This window comes from Mus caroli, chromosome 1 (genome assembly GCF_900094665.2).
Source record: "Mus caroli chromosome 1, CAROLI_EIJ_v1.1, whole genome shotgun sequence".
In the NCBI taxonomy this organism is placed as follows: domain Eukaryota; kingdom Metazoa; phylum Chordata; class Mammalia; order Rodentia; family Muridae; genus Mus; species Mus caroli.
In genome coordinates this window covers 173,287,948-173,307,340 of record NC_034570.1, presented here as the reverse complement: position 1 = coordinate 173,307,340, position 19,393 = coordinate 173,287,948, and the positions used below count along the sequence as shown (strand labels likewise).

The window sequence follows — 19,393 nt, the reverse complement described above, 5'->3', positions numbered from 1 at the left end:
GGGGGTGTGTGTGTGGCCTGTAGACCCTGAGGCCTTAGGAAGGGGCGCATCCTGGAGAGCTCCGTGAGCTGGTCTCAGTTGACACACTAAAGAGGAGCGCCCCTCCCTTTTTCAGCGCCCCTCCCTTTTTCACGAATCTCTGGATTCCTTCACTTGTCTACGTCCAACCTCAGAATTTTCCTACAGAAGGAAAATGTCTTTCTGCTCGCATTTCAGGAACCTCACTGTTTGCAGAATTCACAGTCCTCCTTAGTTTTCGGAATAACTTGTTTGAGTATCGTAATTGTCATTCTGTAGTCTCTTTTGGTTTCCTAGAGTCTCAAGGTTTATCTGCCAGGCTCATGGCTTTTAATGCCCTTTCTTATCTAATCTTTGGGGCTTTGTTCTAGTGCTAACACACCCTGCATATGGTTTTCCGATAGACCCTGGGCACTAGTGAGTGGGGATAGTTTAGAATTAGTGATGAGGTGGACTTGCCTATCAGTCTGGTTGGGATAGGTCTCTGCTTCCTTTCAGGAGGTGGCCAGTGAAGTTCCTCAAATGGAGCCTCTATCCATGCACATGCACACTTTATGGTTCTTAGTCATGAGTGCTAGGAAAGACTGGGGTGATTTCTGTAGATTTATTTTACATAGAGCTGAAGCCTGAGAAGTAGGTAAGTATGCATTATGTCATAATTTTATTTAATGTCCCCAAATACTTCTGAATGCTGGTTTTGGAAAAGGCTACCATAGCTCATGATATCACTAAGTTTGTTTGCTGAAACCGCACACATTCGAGAAGTCTCCTGTCTGCTTCTACTGATTTCCATGGCTGGTGTGAACTGATAAGGGAAACTTGTTAGATGTGGTTGAGGAGCAGTGCAATCAAGTGCTTGCGTAGATTCTTGCCAGAGAGCACTTGGAACGGTGTTTCTAGTAGCTTTGGTTTGTCAGGTCTTAACCACACAGTGTGCAGGAAGTTTCTCTTGTCCAGATCTCTGATTACTTCTTAGCGTTATATGTTAGCGGTATACAAAAGAGCATGTCTGTGGCTCAGAGAACTGTTGGTTTAACAATATGAATTTTCATTGGCACAGTCATTGCAGCTTAATTATTAACAGCAAATGTCTTTTCCTCTCGTTTATACCTTGTCTCTCTAAGTATTTCCCATCAGTGCTAATAGTCTGTCCTTTGTATCTCTCAGACAGAACTTGATTGACATTTGTCCCTTTTGCCCATTTTTTCACATAGGTTGAACACAGTTTTGGATATTTTCCAAAAGATTTGATCAAGGTAATTCAAAAATACACGGAAGAAGAGCGACACATCCCAGCAGATGTAAGTTGTTCTCAGTTACAAACTGCCTTCTAAGTCCATCCGTTGAAATCAATTAAAACTCTTGGCGGTGGTGGTGCTGCCAGTGTAAGACGGTGTCAGGTGAGACACTGCATTTTCCAGACACTTCTTATACAGTACAATCATCTCTTCTTATACAGTACAATCATCTCTTCTGAGAGTCTTTGGCCATGCTGGGACATGGGAAAAACAATATTTGTGCATCAGATTTTAATTTGGAATAGACTAGCTAAAAAAGAAGAAATGTTTGAAAAGCATTTGTGGGAGATTATTCTGAGAATTGTCTAATATATTGAAATTGATGTTCTTATAGGACTTACAGGCTATAGACTGATACACAGGGCTCCCCCCCCCCCTTTTTTTTGGTTAAGTATGTGGAAGTTAAGATTTAATAACTGAGCCATGTGTGATGATGCTCACTTACAATTGTAATATTTGGGAGGTGGCAGCAGCACGGTCAGTCCTGGTCCTCTTAAAAGGCCTGAACTTAAAGGCCAGCCTGAACTATTTAAGACCTTGTTTCAAAACAAAACCAAACAAACAAAAAAGGGAAAAAAAAGTCTTTGTACTTAGTGATAGAGGCAAACAATTGTATTTTACAAGCAGAAAGAGGTGTTCTAATTTGAAAATTACTCAATGGGTCCTAAGTATTTTAAATACCTAGAAAGTAGGTTCAGTTAATCAAACTCTGAATTGTGTGCAGACCTGTTGCAACAATGGCTTTTTTCCCCCTGACTCCAGTGATCTAATGCCTATGTCACAGATCTGGAAAAGCGACGTAATGGCTTTCTGTGGGGTGCAGTCTCAAGTGTGTAAGGGTCTAGCTCTCCCTCTATAGAGCATTCATTCATGGCACAGACTTACGGCTTTTGTGTCTGAGGTGATTTTTTCATCCTAGAATCCCCGTCCCCAGTGATTCTTTACTGAGGCTTTGGAACACATCAGTTACCACCCATGCCTTCGGGTGGCTGCAGAGCACGAGGCTGTAGGTCTAAGGCAGTTTGTAGACGGGGTAGCAGACCTGACACTGTTCTTCACAGCCCTCAATACTCCTGGGGTCATCAGACCGTTTTACAGGTTGCAGTTCTCTGTTGACAAATAGATTGTGCAGGAAGGGAGCTAGACCTCACCTGCTATGGACTCTGTGTTCCCTCTCATCACTCTTCCCACATCATCCTTCTCTTGACATCAAGACAGACATTAAGCTCAGAAATGCCAATGATGAGGGGAGGAGACCATCAGCCCCTCTGCACGGGACAGGTCTCCCCAGAACACCATGAAGGTTTGGTGGGGGACAACAAGTCTCTTAGTTGCTTTTTTAACGTTCTACTTAGTATGTGATTCCGTTGTCACCAATTGCTTATGGGAAAAAGAAAGAACACAGACATATGAAGTCTTAAAAACAGGTATTAATTGCTGCCGAGAACTCTAACTTACTGAAAGGTATCCCCCTGAACCTTGTTTTCTGATTATTGTTCCAGAAATTATAAAAGTGAAGATTCTGACACCCTCTGACACCATTCTTTTTCCCTCTAATGCCGAGGTCCTCAACCTTCCTAACACTCCAACCCTTTAATACGGTTCCTCACGTTGTGGTAACCCCCAGCCCTAAATTTATTGTGTTGCTACTTCATAACTGTAATTTTGCTATTATGGATTGTAATGTGAATAGCTGATATGCAACCTTTGCGAAAGGGCTGTTGGACCCCAAAATGGATCAAGGCCCGCAGGTTAAGAGCCATTGCTTTAAATTCTTACTCTGTCACTAAGATACCTTTTTAGCCGATAAATATTTCCAAGTCCAATGAAGATATGTTTCAAAAGTCCATGAAGTCTTAGAACACCACAGTCCGCAGGGCGTGGTGGCACACGCCTTTAATTCCAGCACTCGGGAGGCAGAGGCAGGCGGATTTCTGAGTTCGAGGCCAGCCTGGTCTACAAAGTGAGTGCCAGGACAGCCAGGGCTACACAGAGAAACCCNATTTCTGAGTTCGAGGCCAGCCTGGTCTACAAAGTGAGTGCCAGGACAGCCAGGGCTACACAGAGAAACCCTGTCTCATAAAACCAAAAAAAAAAAAAAAAAAGAACACCAGAGCCCAGTGATTCTGCTTGTTTCTAGCTGGATGGGCAGAGATGTGTGGCATAGAGGACTCTGGGGTACAGAGCTGTGTGGTCCTGCAGCTCCCCAGACAGCTTGTGAACGAAGCGAGCATCCAGCTACTGGAAACAGGAGGCCCAGTACCGGACGACCACACAGCCGCCTTCCCTTCTGTCTGTCGCTTTTCTCTTGCTGCGGGGAGTATGTGGCAAATGCAGCTAAGGAGAAAAGCACTTGTTTTGTCTCGCAGTTTGGAGTGTAGTTCCTCAAGGCAGGGAAGTCTTGTCTGTAGAAGCAGGAGGCAGATGCTCATGGTGCGTCTGTAGTTAGACGCTGGAGAGACAAATTCTGGCATTAAGGCTGCTTTCTGCTTCTTATGTCATCCAGGACCCTGGATGCTGGCTGTCCACAAGGGAGTCTTCCCTTGTCAGTTAACCTGGGCTAGAAACTCTCACAGTCTCACAGCCTGAGGCCTGTCTCTTAGACAATTATCAAAGCTGTCAAGCTGACAATAAAAGGCACTGCCGCCGAGTGTGCAGAGCAAACTGAGAAACACAGAAGTTGTGTAGAGGGAGACTATCAGGTCTCCATTTGTTTACTTGCTGTGCTTTTCAGAGATTGTGACCCAGTTTTTGTTTGCCTGTTTTAATGCAGAAACAATTGCACTGTAGAATAAGACAGACCTACCTAACCAGAGCTGGCCAACAAGACATCTCCAACTGTCTCCATAAAACTAACAGCATGGGGAAACAGATTATTTTCCAAATAGATACTAGGGATAGAGTCGTTCTTCTCCCTCCCAACCTGATATATCCCTGTACAGGCCCAGCACTGGCTCAAAGCCCTCCAAGAACCAGGTGTTGTCTGTATTGCTGGTATGAATAAGAGCTGCTCTTGGGACCCTGAGCTGTTGAGATGCTAATATCTTTGTTTTCCCCATACAGGAGACAGACTTTGTCTGCTTTGAAGGAGGAAGAGATGATTTTAGTAGTTATGATGTAGAAGAGCTTTTAGGATCTTTGGAACTGGAGGACTCTGTACCTGAAGAGTCAAAGAAAGCTGAAGAAGTTTCTCAGCACAGAGAGAAATCTCCTGAGGAGTCTCGGGGGCGTGAACTTGACCCTGTGCCTGAGCCTGAGGCATTCAGAGCTGATTCAGAGGATGGAGAAGGTGCTTTCTCAGAGAGCACTGAGGAACTTCAGGGACAGCCCTCAGCTCAGGAGAGCCACCCTCATGCCAACAGTCCTGCGGCTAATGCTCAGGGAATGCAGTCTTCATCGGACACTTTTGAAGAAATTCTGCACGATAAATTAAAAGTGCCGGGAAGCGAAAACAGAACTGGCAATAGTTCTCCTGCCTCGGTGGAGCGGGAGAAGACAGATGCTTACAAAGTCCTGAAAACAGAAATGAGTCTTGACCTGAAAACCAAGTTTGGCTCAACTGCCGATGCCCTTGTGTCTGACGACGAGGCAACCAGACTGGTCACTTCATTAGAAGATGGCTTCGATGAAGCGCTGGATGCTGAGTATTACCCAATGGAGGAGGAGGAGGAGGAAGAGGAGGAGGAGGATGCAGACAGCTCTGACGAGCTACCATTACTCACCTTCTCAGACAAAGATGAGAAAGCCCCTGGGAAGCCCATGATAGAAAAATATTTAACAGAGAAGGATCCGAACTTGAGTGAAGAGGATAAAGTTGAACCCCCTACCTGGGGGGATGCTTTCTTTTCTATTGTCACAGGAGGTGAAGGGAAAACAGGTGTGGTGGATTTAGAAAGATCTATCGAGGAGGAGGAGGAGGATGTGTCAGTTTCACCTAGCCATCAGAGGAAGCCACAGCCAGCAGCTGGCTATACAGACGTCGAGGATGAAGGTGATGATCTTTTTGTAGAAGAGCCCAAAACAAATGATGTAAAGGGCTCAGAAACAGACCCAGAACTTGTCAGTACAGGAGAAGAAAAGGACATCCAGGAATCCAGGAAAGGCCTGTTACAGCCTGAGTCAGAATCAGAGGATGCCAAGTCAGAAACGGCTAGTGCTTATCGTCTTCAAAGTAGTAAGCTCAACCCTCTGCCAGCTGCTGAAAAGGGCAGAGACTTTACACTAAAAGCCGTCTTTGAAAAAAAAGAAAATGGCCTAAAAGAACCAGTTATCCATATCTCAAAGGAAACACTACCTGAAGACAAGACCAGAGAGATCCAGAGAGACAGCTTGGAGAGTGAATTAGTACACAGAACTTTGGGGAGTTCAGTGACAGAAAATAACAAGCCCAAATCCTTGGGTGTTGCGCCACTCTTGGGAAATAACAAACCCGATGCATCCAAAGACAGTACAGAGGTCCCAGACGGTTCCATCAGTGGACCAAAAGCAGGCCAGCAGGAGGGATTTCTAGAACCAGGTCTTAAAACTCAGCATCAACCTAGATTCTCCCCTCCAGAGGAAACTGGTCTCTCAAGAGAACTGGGGGGAAAAGTTCCTATTTCGGGAAGAAATCTTTCTTGGCAGCAAGAGCGAGACGTAGCTGCTGTAGTCAGTAAGCATGCGAATGAGAAGACAGGGTTTCCGGAGGAAGAGAGCAGGGAAGACGGGACAGATGCGGAGCAAGCCAGGGCCATACGAAGGCCACAGGAGGCTGAGAGCCCGGAAGTGCTGAGTGTCCAACCTGGAAGGCCAGACGCGGAGGAGGAGGATGAGGACGACAACTATCCCTCCGAGGGGCTGATGGAGGATGAAAATGCTGTGAGCGCACAGCAGTCTAGAGAAAACTCCCCCAGCGCTCGCGACGGGAGGTCAGATATGAATTCTCAAGTTTTCGAAAAAGTAATTTTGGGGACCCTTAATCTTAACACTGAAAAAAACAAACAACCAGCTAATATGATTTTGGAGACTGGACAAAAGAGTGAAACCACATCCGAAGAGGCAGGTGACGTGGGCAAGGAGTCAGGTCACAGTGTGGTGGTGGACAGTGAAGAAAGCCATCTGGCAGATGTGAGAGCCCAGAGACCCTCTCAAGTCCACAGCCTTCGTGACGAGACAGCAGCTCAGACTGCCGGCTCCGGGGAAGTTGTTCTGAGTAAAAATCCTAATGACCTACAAAAAGACAACCCAGAGGAAGAAAAACTGGTCAACACCTTGGGACTTGAAGACCCTGGGGTAGGAGAAATCTCAGAAGGGGAGCCGGAAGATACCAAGGAGTTTGGAGTCTCAGAAAGCCAGGGGACTGATGCTGAAGACCTTAGGGATGACCCATCCCGGCAAGCTACACCGGAAATTCCTGACATAGTGCTCAAGAGTATAAGGGAAGACTTGCCTATCATAAACAGCTTCTTCAAGGACGACCAACAGTCCCTGCATCGTTTCCTGAAGTACTTCGATGTTCGTGAGCTGGAGGGCTTGCTTGAAGACATGTCGATAAGGCTGAGATCAGCGCACCAGAACAGCCTGCCATACAACATGGAGAAAGTCCTAGATAAAGTTTTCCGTGCTTCTGAGTCACGAATTCTAAGTTTGGCGGAGAAAATGCTTGATACAGGAGTGGCCAAAAATAGGGACCTGGGCTCCAAAGAGAGCAGTCCGTTGGAAGAAGCCGAGGTGTTGGATGACATACAAGACCTGATCTATTTTGTCAGGTACCAATACTCTGGAGTGGAGACTGCCCCATTAGTCACACCTCCACCTCCGGAGGAAGACTGGGCCAAACCAGAAGAAGGTAAGGTACCTTGTGGAGATAGTCTGCAGGAGCGGGGATGGGGGGTGGGATAGACTAAAGTGCTCTACTTCCTGTTTGTGAAATTCTAGTCATAGTTCTAAAGTTAGGAGCGTCTAAAGGGGAGGGGCTAGACCTACAGAGACTCCCTCCCCTCCAGCTTCCTTTCAGGCTGGGCATAAAGGCGGATTGCCCCTCTCCCCTCATACCAATGGGTGTCTTCCATAGGACACTGAAATTGGTTTTCATCTTCAAAGGGAAACTTTGTAAAAACTTTATGAGAAATGCATAACCAAGAAAACCAATCACTAAGTAAAGCTCTTACCAGAGCACAGCTTTCGTGTAAGGTTAGAGAAGGGGCTTTAGGAGCACCATTTCTTCATGGATTTATCTGTAAAGGCGCATACTCAGCACTGTACTGCTTTTATAACCTTTAAGATATGCGACCTACTTCAAGCCTGTCCTTCTCTAGGCCATGCTACCCCCCCTTTCTTCATCCCTCCCCGTCCGGTTAGCCTTCTTTAGGTTCGTTCAATTTCTATGTCATACGTACATAACTGAGTTTGTATACCTACATACATCCTGAGATCCAGAACGAGAGCAGCTGTGATGCCTCCCCCTTGGAGACAGACAGACTTCACTAAACATGACTTCCAGCTGCTTCCATCTTCCTGAAAATGACGTAACTTCCTTCATCCTTATGACTGAAAAGATTCTACCACGTCTCCCTCATTTTTGTTGTCTGTCCCTCTCTGGTTGAACACCCAGGTTGTTTCCATAACTCTGTAGTAATGACTAGGGCTATACTAAACACTGATGTATGTGCATCTCTCTGCATCACGGTATCTTGGAGCCCAGTGGGTGAACATTCAGGGTGGTATAGCTGGGTCATTTATCTTGGAGCCCGGTGGGTGAACATTCAGGGTGGTATAGCTGGGTCATTTATCTTGGAGCCCGGTGGGTGAACATTCAGGGTGGTATAGCTGGGTCATATGGCAGACTTAGTTTTAGTTTCTTGATTTTCGCAGTAGCTCGAATAGTACTTTTCACCTTTTGTGGGTGTCCTGTTATCTCCTATGTCTTAGGGACAGCAGCTTACTCCAGTTGGGTGTCACTAGGCCCAGGGGTTTCATGTTAGGTTAGCCAAGGATGGAGCCAGGATGCGCTTTCCTCAGCACTGGACAAATGGAAGTATATGTTTACTGAACTGACCCCGGGATACCCTGACACACATCCTGACTCCTGTATGTGTTGTATTCTATGTAGCCAGGCTTTGCAAATGGAAGTTGCTAAATTGAAGGTGAACAGTATCAAATGTAGTTACAAATCCCTGACTCCCTAGGGTGCTAATTTTCCTGAGAACTGGGAGAAGTGAGCAGGTTTTAAAATGGAAGCTTTTGGTTAAGAATGGGCCATTCAGGCTGGAGGGATGGCACAGTGGTTAAAAACACTGGCTGCTCTCACAGAGGACCCGAGTTCAGTTTTCAGCACCTACGTGACAGCTTACAACCATTAAACCTCCAGTTCTAAGAGATCCCCTTTCTAGCCTCTGGGCACCGCATGTACATGATACACACACATACATGTAGATAAAATCTCCAAACACATAAAATAACACAGATTTTAAAAAATTAGAAACTCAAATATTTTTAGGGGGTAAAATATGAGGCTGCAAAGAATGATCTTCCTCGTGGGCCATAGTGTGCTATGCACTCAGGCTCATAGAGAAGGAAAAGGGCCCACTGTGGCTTGGAAGTACTCTAACAGTGCTCAGTAGTGTTCTAAAGTCACATTTGCAAGCTGCCCATGTGCAGAATGCCCTTCCCAATATGGGCTATGAGACCAACTAGCTGTGCTCAACGAAGACCGTTTATTAATATCATTATTATTTTGTAAGACTGTTCTTTATGTTGTTCCTGGGTTCTCTGCAGGACTGGAATTCTCCTCTGCATGTTTGTGTGGACATATTCAGGCTTGCCATGGCTTTGTCATGAATGCATTTATGAAATGCTTTGAAGTGAAGGTTTCTTTGTAAATCTGTACTTTAGCTATTGCCAATCAGTATGAAAGAAGTTAAAACTCTTGCTTCTCTTTTTGCCTGTGCGCAATGGGATCTAGGACACTGGGCTAGTGATAAGAGAGTACTGATCAGTTGGGTGAACCAAAGTTGGTCTTTGATCAAGGTCTCTATGTGTTCTTCTCCAGAGAGACAGTCACCCCAGCAAGACAGCTTACCACAAGAAAACACAGGAGACCTCAGTGTGCAGCTGCAGGACTCTGAGCTCTTGGATCAACCTGTGACCAGTGTGCAGCCTCCAGAAGAGCCTGAGCTCTCGGATCAACCTGTGACCAGTGTGCAGCCTTCAGAAGAGCCTGAGCTCTTGGATCAACCTGTGACTGGGTACACAAGTACCTCAGAGGTATCACAGAAGCCAGATACCAAGAAAGACATAGATCTAGGTAATTTTGTAGTGTTTCTCTATGAAGTAGAGGTGTACTGTAAAGAAGGCCTGCTAGAATATTTTCTTAAAGGTAGGAAAGTCAGACCAATTCAGGTGTGTATGTTTCTAAAATTTCCCCACAAGTGGCAGAGAAAAGCAAGAGTTCAGATGCATGGAGGTCAAAAACAGGAGCAAAGCCAGGGACTGTCACTAACATGCAAGCCAGTGTTTGGCTGTGCCCAGCCACTATAAATCACTTCAGCATGAAATTGTGCTCCTGTCCTTCAAAGCCACATGTTCTAAAGCAGGGGGTCCCATTAGACAAGAGCACATGAAGTGCTGGGCTGGGGACAGCAAGCTGTGTGAAACAAGCCTCTGGGGAAAGCTGAGGGGAACCAGTTAAGAGTCTCACCTTACAGGTCCTGGTTTCACTGTCCACTCCCATTCCTCTGAGGGGCTTCAGTGCAATTCAGATGGGTTTTGGATTTACTGCCTAAATGAGGCAAATACAGCTTTTAAAAATACTGTGAGGCATCTCGGTACTTTCCATGCTATGCTTTTAGGAAACTATGGGGGAATGACAGTCCAACCCAGACGGACACTTGTAACTGGACACTTGTAACTGTAAATATTTGATTTCAGCACACAGGAACTATTGGTGGCAGATAAGAAGTTCTTTTTCATTTTTGTTCTAAACTTCCTCAGTAATGGTATTAGTGGTTTTCTAATCGAGCATCGCTCACTCTCATTTCACAAGTAAACCAGATGCTCTCATTGTGCTGTTTTGCTATCTAATACAGTATCATGAGGCTGTCATTACTGGGGTTTCTTTTGGGAGGTGCTCCAGTGCTGGGGATCACACTCGAGGCTCCTGCATGGTAGGTTAATGTTACCACGCCAGCTCCCGCACTAGTGTGTGTGTGTGTGAGTGTGAAGCATAGCTATAGCCTTAGTCTGTAGAAATGAAGGGTTCAGAGTCACTAGGGTAGCGTCCCCTGCTCTCCAGGTGATACACAAAGTGTGCAAAATGTCACAGTGGAGAGAGCTTTGGCTGAGCCGAGATGGACTGATATATCAGTGGTCTCCCGTGTCCCAGAGGACAGCGTAGCCTTGTGAAACATTCTCCAAATTCTTGTTAATTTAGAAAGGCCCTGGTTACTGAAAATAAGTCAGGTACCATTGAGACCCATTGCTCGTTTGCTCAAAACCTTTAGGATTGAGAAAAGTTGTGCTTACAGAACTAGGAAGAGGATGTCTGCTTTAAATTTCCCCCACCCCTACACAGTGCCCAGCCACCTTTCTAGGCAAGTCTTCTAGGGTCCCTGCACACACCTCACAAGCTACGATGCTGACCTAACTGAAAAAATGCCACCCATTGTCAGGCATCAGTCCATAGTGAACTGGGTTTTAAGGTTGGGAAGAGACCCCTAGAGGGTCTGGTCCAGCCTCTCAATAACTGCTGCTGAAAACACATGCCAGGCTCATGGAACTCAAGCTGAGATCCACCCCTGCCCCATCACTTCCCTGTGTGTAATTCTCTCAGGTATAACTGGGTTTTCTTCCTTCACAAAAGCCTCAAGCCAGTCCCCACTCTGGAAGAAATTCTTTTCATCATTCCTGGCATTTACTGTATTTTCTGTAGTGGCCACCTGTCCATACCGCAAATATTAAGTATCTGTTACATGCCAGGTATGCTAAGCCTTAGTGTAGTCTATCTACAAGACTTTCTCAGAAGTCAGAGTTCTCCTGACATGTGGGTTGTAGGTCATTAAACTCGGCCAAAAGCACTCTTCCTGAGCCACCTCGTTGGACCCCAGAACTCATTTTTTTCCAACTTTCCTAAAGTTTCTAATACAGTGTTCTATCAGCACCAAGTCAGAGTTTGTGGGCTCTGATTGTGTCTGTATGGTTGTCTTTGATAAGTGATGGTTGCTGTAGACCAGCTTGGCCTTGAACTCATAGACATCCTTCTGCCTCTGCTTCTGGAGTCCAGGGATTGAAAGCATGTCTTGCCTGGAAATTCTGTCTATATGGAGAATGTATAAAATTTGGGTTCTGTTTTCAGTTCCCCTGAATGGCCGAGAGACATGATGGAGCAGACTGGAGGTGATCTTAGTCTTGTAACTGAAGGGTCTGATGGCTCCACAGTTAAAACCCCAGAGGCTTTGCTTTTCTCTGTGATTTTCCTTAGGAGTCTCAAATGTTCTATGCTTAAGTGTCTTTGTCAGGTGAACAGACACCATGACCAAGGCAAGTCTTTTAAGGACAACATTTGACTGGGGCTGGCTTACAGGTGCAGAGGTTCAGTCTATTATCATCAAGGTGGGAACAGGGAAAAGTCCAGGCAGGTATGATGCAGGAGGATTGGAGAGTTTTACTCTTCATCTGAAGGCTGCTAGAATACTAACTTCCAGGCAGCTAGGATGGGATTCTTAAAAGCCCACAATCACAGTGACACACCTACTCCAACAAGGCCACACCCCCAACTAGTACCACTCCCTGGGCCAAGCATATTCAAACCTTGACACTTAGTGACTAATATTTAGAGGGCACTCTGTAATTATTTAAATGAAGAGAAAAATTCTTCTTTTAAAGCATAAAAGAAAATCTGTTGTCCGTTGCCCCCTTTTAGGTCCTGTAATGGAAGGTGGTCCTGTTGGGGCTGGAGATGTACAGAAGCAACTAGAGACAAGTGCAGAGGAGCCAGCAGCTGTCCCACCTCTGGAAAGTGCATTTGATTCCCTGTATGCCTTCATCCTTTATTTAAGTAAGATGGTAAGTAAGGGAGACGCATAGTTTCTTCTGCCAGAATACTGATTAATACCATGATGTTTCCAGAGAGGGGGTATACAGAACGGCTGATGATAGCCAGTGTTTTATAGGTGAGGCTGGCCTCAAATTCACTGTGCAGCCAAGGCTGATCCTCTGGCTAATACCTCCAAGTGTTGATGCTGTAGACATGAGCTGCCACCTTGGCTTGATTTGCAACATGTTTTAAGTTGAATCTGAGTCTGGAGTGAAGAATTTAAAATATCTTTATGAGCTCTGCTTCCGATCCTCTGAAGGTGCCTCCTGAAATGAGCCACAGGTGGATGGCTTTAATTAGGAGCCCTTAGGTTAGCACGCAAGAGTTTATTCCCTGGCAGGGCTGGGCATGCACACAACTATAAAGCAGGGTTTGTCTCCTGGGACCTCTTAGTACCTCAGGGAGCTGGAGATGTTCACTTGAAACAGAAGATAGTTTTTGTCACTGTTGGTAGAGAAGCAAGAGAGTGAGGAGTTAGCTGATACATATGTGGATTAAGAAGTATGGTTTGCTGTTGAACAGAGTGGACTGGGAGATGGGGATGGGCAACAGGGACAGAGGAGACAGCATGCTAGAGAAAGGGAAGCATGGAGAAAGGGGATGCTGGGAAACTAGGGAAAGTGAGAGTCTGTGAGGGAGGCGTGTCCTGAGGAGTTCTGTTAAGCTGTCCATGTTACATACCCTTTGAAGGTTTGAAACAGAGAAGTGGTAGGTCAGATCTATTTCCTAGAAAGAGCTATCATGGCAAAATGTTCATTCAAGCTAATCTTTTTGAAGAGAGTCTGGATCCAAGTAAGACATTTAACATCTCCGGAAGCTTAGTCAAGTTTGTAGGATCTAGCTCCCTCTCGTGGTGTATGTGGATACTGGACGTTTTTCTGGGTAAATTGGACTAGGCTGGAGGCCAGATGATGTCAGGACTGCAGTGTCATCTTGGTCACAGTGGTCTCCTGTAATCTTGAGGCTTGTGTAATAGTTTTGCTGTTGATGTTTTCTGGAAAACAGGTTTTGAGTCAGGGAGATCTGGTTTCAATCTCAATTTAAAAGTTTGTGCAAGTTACTAAACCTTGTTTAGTTGGAGCATGGTAAGTGTAATCTTTATGATGTGAATTATGGTAATTTGATAGATGTGTATATTATGTAACGATCAAATCAGGATAATAACCAGGGCAATGCTCATGTCTATGGTTCCTCTGACTTTTTTTGAAATGTTCTTACATTTATTTAATGTTTGTGCATATGTATGTGGGAGACAGTCAGGGGACAACCTGCAGGAGTCAGTTCTCTCCTACCATGTGGGTTCGGAATCAAGCTCAGGTTATCAGTGTTGGTGCAAGCACCCTTGCCGACTGAGCCATGTCTACAGCTCACTGTTAATCACTTGAAAACGTATCACAGGCTGTTATAATCCATTAACTGTGATACAGAACATGCAGAACAAGCTCCTCTGTGCTTTTCAGCCCCATTTAATTCCTTCCTGTCCTCCCAACACCCCTTTCCGTCTCTGCCAACCACTGTTCCATTCTGTAAGATGTCAAACAAGTCTCCAGTCCTGATTTTTTAAGGGCTCGTAAGAATAAGATTATATGGGAAAACTGGGGAACTATGAACAAGGCGATGTGAAGTTTCCAGCAAGGAGCATAGTTACCTGGTAGGGAGGACAATTTGGTCCCGTTTGGTTAGGGGAACTGAAGCACCACAGGTCATCTTTATGGGTCAGTTGTTAGGTGATATTTGGAATCTTACAGTTAGAAGGGACTTTGGAAGATGACTGCCCCAGCGTCTTGCTAGTGACAGTGATTTCCTGACATGTCGTTCATTCTGAGGTCTGTGCATTAGTAATTCTCCTTTTAAATTTATTTCGTTGTGAAGGTTCATACAAGTAAATAACTGTGTTCAACATCTCACCAGCCCTCTGCTCCCCTTTCTTGTCTCTGTAACCCCCTTTATTCTCCTGGACAGTCTTCTATTTTCCTGTCATATAGACGTTCCTGCTTTTATGTATCTATTTAAAATCTAGGATCCGTTAGTGATAGAAAACGTATTTGTCCATCTGAGACTGGTTGAACTCACTGAATGTGATCATCGCCACTAGGATCTTCTTTCCTGAGCGCATGCGCATCAGTAATTCTTAGTGTGAGCTTGCCTGTCACGGCCACACATTCTTTTGTGGTTAACTCATTTTTATTGATTGATTCAAAATTTCTCTTTATATGAAGCTCTCTGTAAGATGTAATTCGTTGAATAGGTGAAGTTATATCCTGTTTTAAATTTTTAGGGTTTGTGGTTTTCTTGCTGTTTTGTTTTGTTGTTGTTGTTTCTTTGAGACAAGGTCTCTCTATATAGCCTTGGTTGTCCTGAACTCACTTTGTAGACCAGGCTAGCCTCAGACTCACAGAGATCCACCTGCCTCTGCCTTCAGAGTGCTGGGATTAAAAGTGTGAGTCACCATGCCCAGCTTTTTAATGCTTTGTGGTGGAAGCAAAAAGCAGAGAGCCTAACTTGGTGATTAGCATCAGATGACAATTCGCTTTCAAACCTGGCAGGAATTCTGAGTTTGCCATATGGAAATGAAAAAGGCTTGAAATGGAAAGCATTGTGAAAGCACACATCTTATACCAGGTATTCTGCACATTTCTCTAAGGGTTTCGATGTCACAGCCTAAAATATATTCATTCCTTAATCTTGTTCCCAGCAGCCAATATTCTCATTTCCCATCTTGTTTGTTTAATGTACTTTGGAAACCATATCCTAGCACCATATACAATTGCTATTGCTGTTGGTGTTTTGAGACTGTCTCACTCTGTGGTCCCAGCTAGCCTAGCAGCCACTTCTGTAGCGCAGGCTACCCTTGAAGCTGTATTGATCTTTCTGCCTTGGCCTTCCAAGTGCCAGGATTGCAAGTATATAAGCCATTATTCCTATCTTCTTTTCTTTTTCTTTTTAATTTCTTTTTTATTCTATGTTGCCAGTTTGTTTTTTTTTTTTTTTTTTTCTGCATGTATGTCTGTGTACTACAATATGCCTGTGCACTGTGTGCATGACTGGTGTCCACGGAGGCCAGAAGAGGGACAGAAGTTACAAACAGTTGTGAGTTACCATCTGAAAGCTGGGGATTGAATCCCAGGTCCTCTCAAAGAGCAGCCAGTGCTTTTAACTGCTGTGCTAACCACTGGGCCATCTCTCTAGCCCCTATTTTTATTTCTATGTGTTTGCATGTGTGAGAATATGCACATATTGTTGCAGTTGCCTATGGAGGTCAGAAGAGGGGCTTGTATCCCCTGGAGCTGGAGTTACAGAGAGTGTGAACCACCCCATGGGTTTTGGGAACCTAACTCCCGTCCTCTGCAAGGGCTGTATGAGTTCTTAGCAGCTGAGATATCCCTCCAGCTCCTTATTTTAGTTGTCTATATTATCAAGGTCTTACTTTGTAACCCAGCAAACCCATCCTGTAGCTCATGTTAGTCTCAAACCAACAGCAATCTTACTGCCTTTAACCTCTTGTGTGTAGAGGTTTCTTCTGGGTTTTCTTTTCTTTTTTTTTTTTTTTTTCTTTTTTGGTTTTTCGAGACAGCAGGGTTTCTCTTTATAGCTCTGGCTGTCCTGGCGCTCACTTTGTAGACCAAGCTGGCCTCGAACTCAGAAATCCGCCTGCCTCTGCCTCCCGAGTGCTGGGATTGGGTTTTCTTTTCTATCCTATGATCTGTATTCCTGGGCTAGAACTGAGCCTGCCTTTTCCTTATATATTTTCATTTGGTTATTCTTCTGCAATTCAGGACTCCCACTCCCAAATAAACACCCCCATTGCCTTCAACTTTAAGAACATGATTTCTGGGCTATTTATTACCCTTGTCCGTTTCCACAAAGCGTGTAACCTTAAAAATGAGAGACCTCAAAATGAGGATGTTGGCGCAGATTTGGTAATGACAGAATTCCTCCATAAGGCTGTTTATAGGCAAGCAGAGGTGAAGAGAGGAACCCTACGAGAAGGCCTGGAGTGGACAGGAAGAAGGCCTTACCCAGAAGTCAGTCTGACCCATGACCCCTCAGAAGGGATCTGGAGACACCTGGTCTTGTTTGGGTTTCCAGAACCAGTCCCTTCTGTGTCTCAGCCCCTCAAGACAGGTCCAGTTCTGGTCGGGCCTGGCTTTCTCTTCTCCCAGGGTCCATCCATAACCCCCATCTTGATAGCTCCTTGGCCACGTTGACCCTGTGGCAGGTGAGCGTCTTTCATCGGGATTGTGCTTCAGGGGATCTCTTCCGCTCGGTTTGCGCTCTGGTCCCCACTGCCTCCTCACTGAACTCTTCCGTCCACCTCTATGTGTTATTTTCCCCTCTTCCACTTCCTTCTGTTGCGCTTTCTCTGTGCCTCTCCCCTCCCCCGCGTCCAACCGCCGCAAGCATTTGGACTCTTCTAGTCGGCTCCTCAACGTTCTTCCTCACTTGAACCCCCACGCCCGGCGTCCAGTCCTATGCTCCTTTCTCTCCCTCCTCACTCTATGAACAGAACGGTCTTTCCCCTGTCACGCACTATCTTTCCCCTACCTCACCTCCTTGCTTTGATCCTTTCGCTCAGCGCGCTGGCTCCCGCAACTCCACTCCGTGGTTGGTTTGCTCTGCACTAGTCCCGCCCCCCCCCGCCCCTGACCCGCCCCCGCACTCCCCGCCCCCGCACGCTGGCTTCCTGGGTGCGCTGACGTCGCTCCTCGGCCGTGTCTGATGACGTGTTTCACCGGAGGCCTAGTGCGGAAGGTGCCGGGGAAGGCGAAGTTCATTCCCCGTGTCCGCCCCCCGGAGCCGGTCCTTCCCGAGGCGGAAGCGGCGAAAGCCGGCTCGGTGCCGACCGCAGGAAGCGTCGTCTCCGCGCAGCTGCCCCCCTCACGATGGACTCACTGCCTGCCACCGTGCCTGCTGTCACCGCCTCCCCGGGGGACCCCGAGCTGCTGGGGCCCCTCTCGGTGCTCTACGCAGCCCTCATAGCCAAGCTCCTAGAGGTGACAGTCCCCGGTCCCAGGGAGGGGCCGCGGCAGTGGCAGGCGGGAGGACCAGTGCTGGGCAGAGCACTCTCGGAGAGGCGAGCGGGTCCCGAGGCCGCCGGGCGCTGCGGTGTGGGACGCTTTGGTGGCTTGCCGGGTTTTCAGAGCGCACTGTCACAGTGACAGGCAGTGTGTTAGGCGGTGGAGTCCTTTCCTTGAGGCAGTGTCAGTCGGGGGTGGGGCCAGTATTATAATTAGCAGGCAGTGAAAGTGTGGAGTGGGCAGGTGTGTAATACTGCCTTTGAGGAAATGGTTAGAGCTAAGACACTGAGCCGCGTAGACGACATCTGAGAGCCTGGCCTCTAAACCGGTTACCCCGAGCTGTCTGCACTTACTCCTCACTTGTCTTTGTTTATGTAAGAATGTAGCCGATAACTTAGAATATTGCCAGAATAATACATTACATTATCACATTGGATTTATTTGCGACCACAAAAGTTGATTGCTTATATATTTAAAACTTTCGTTTTGTGTGCTTTTTTAAATCAATAAAACTTATCTGAAAGTACGATCCAGGGAATTTCTAACTATATGTCATAGACAACACAATATAGCAGAGTCTATTAGGAACTGGAAATATATGTCCAACTTAAAAGGTATTTAGACTCTCTGCTTGAGAACTGTACAAGTCAAACAAATTAAGAGACTTACAGTATCCTGTATTTCTCGAAATGGGAGTTATTGAAGATAGCCTGGAGTACTTACTGCATGGAGATTGGTTTAGAATTTCTATGAAGATTCTTTATGAATGCTTTATTGTAAAAATGTTTAAAGTTTTCCATTATTTCTAATCTGTCTGTTTCAGCTCCTTGCCACGTTGCCTGACAATGTTCAGCCTGGCCCTGACTTTTACGGACTGCCCTGGCAGCCTGTGATCATTACTGCAGTCTTGGGAATTGTTTCATTTGCAATTTTCTCCTGGAGAACTATTCTTGTTGTAAGTAAATTAAATTATCTTATCACATGACTCAAAAGTACACGGAGTATTTGGTAACCACTGGCCCATTTATTCATTGATTTATTTATTTTGGTTTTTCGAGACAGGGTTTCTCTGTATAGCCCTGGCTGTACTTATTTATTTTTAATTACTACATGAATACAAATTAATGGTTATACTTCTAGATAACCTTGTCAAATAATTTAGTATAATCTTTGTATTGATAAAGACTTAAGAGAACAAGATAACATATTTATAATTTTGATTGGAAAAGTTTGATTTAAAACAACTCCTATATCATTCAGTAGATACATGTACAATGTAAGTAGAACTAGGAATTCTTTCAAGCCATCCTGAAAAGTTATTTAATAATATGTATCAGAAAATTTAAAAAATGGGGTAGGACGGATAATAGTTATCCTCTTAAATAATATAATACGTTGTCTAATAATCTATCTGAAAGAAATAACTAATCAATCATACATTAAAGATCTTATACAAGAATGTTTAATGAGACAGTCTTTATTTTTAGTTAGCTATTAGTTGTGTGTGTGTGTGTGTGTTTTCTGCATGTGTACCTGCACATATGCCATGAGAGCTCAGTACAATTTTGTGGAACTGGTTCTCATCTTCTACATTCACATGAATTCCATGGATTGAACTCATCATCTGACTGACATCAGCAGGCAGCAGGCACCTTACCTGCTGAGCTATATTGCCAACCCTGGAAGAGAATTTACTGGCATGGAAACTTGCAGCAACCTAATATACATGCATATAATGGGATGTCTGACAATTACAACGACACTGGGGAGCAGCACATGCTTGTGACTAAGTGGGAAATGGAGTGAATCACACAGACTATGACTTGAAAGTGATGTTAGTGGTGCATATCACAAACACGCATGTACACTGCAGACAGTGCATCCCAGTGACACACATCACAAACACATGCATGCACACTGCAGACAGTGCATCCCAGTGACAAGTCACAAACACGCATGCACACTGCAGACAGTGCATCCCAGTGACA

At 45.3% G+C, this 19,393-nt stretch overlaps 1 protein-coding gene across 1 annotated transcript in view; it reads left to right on the top strand.

Moving 5' to 3' along the window:
- Mia3 (MIA SH3 domain ER export factor 3) overlaps window positions 1-19,393 on the top strand; it is a 43,174-nt gene that overhangs the window by 6,294 nt on the left and 17,487 nt on the right. The window contains exons 3-7 of the mRNA XM_029475810.1: window positions 1,233-1,319; window positions 4,380-7,143; window positions 9,346-9,600; window positions 12,214-12,356; window positions 18,229-18,360. Of these exons, the coding sequence (XP_029331670.1) occupies window positions 1,233-1,319; window positions 4,380-7,143; window positions 9,346-9,600; window positions 12,214-12,356; window positions 18,229-18,360 (3,381 nt within the window). The remainder of the gene's footprint in view (window positions 1-1,232; window positions 1,320-4,379; window positions 7,144-9,345; window positions 9,601-12,213; window positions 12,357-18,228; window positions 18,361-19,393) is intronic.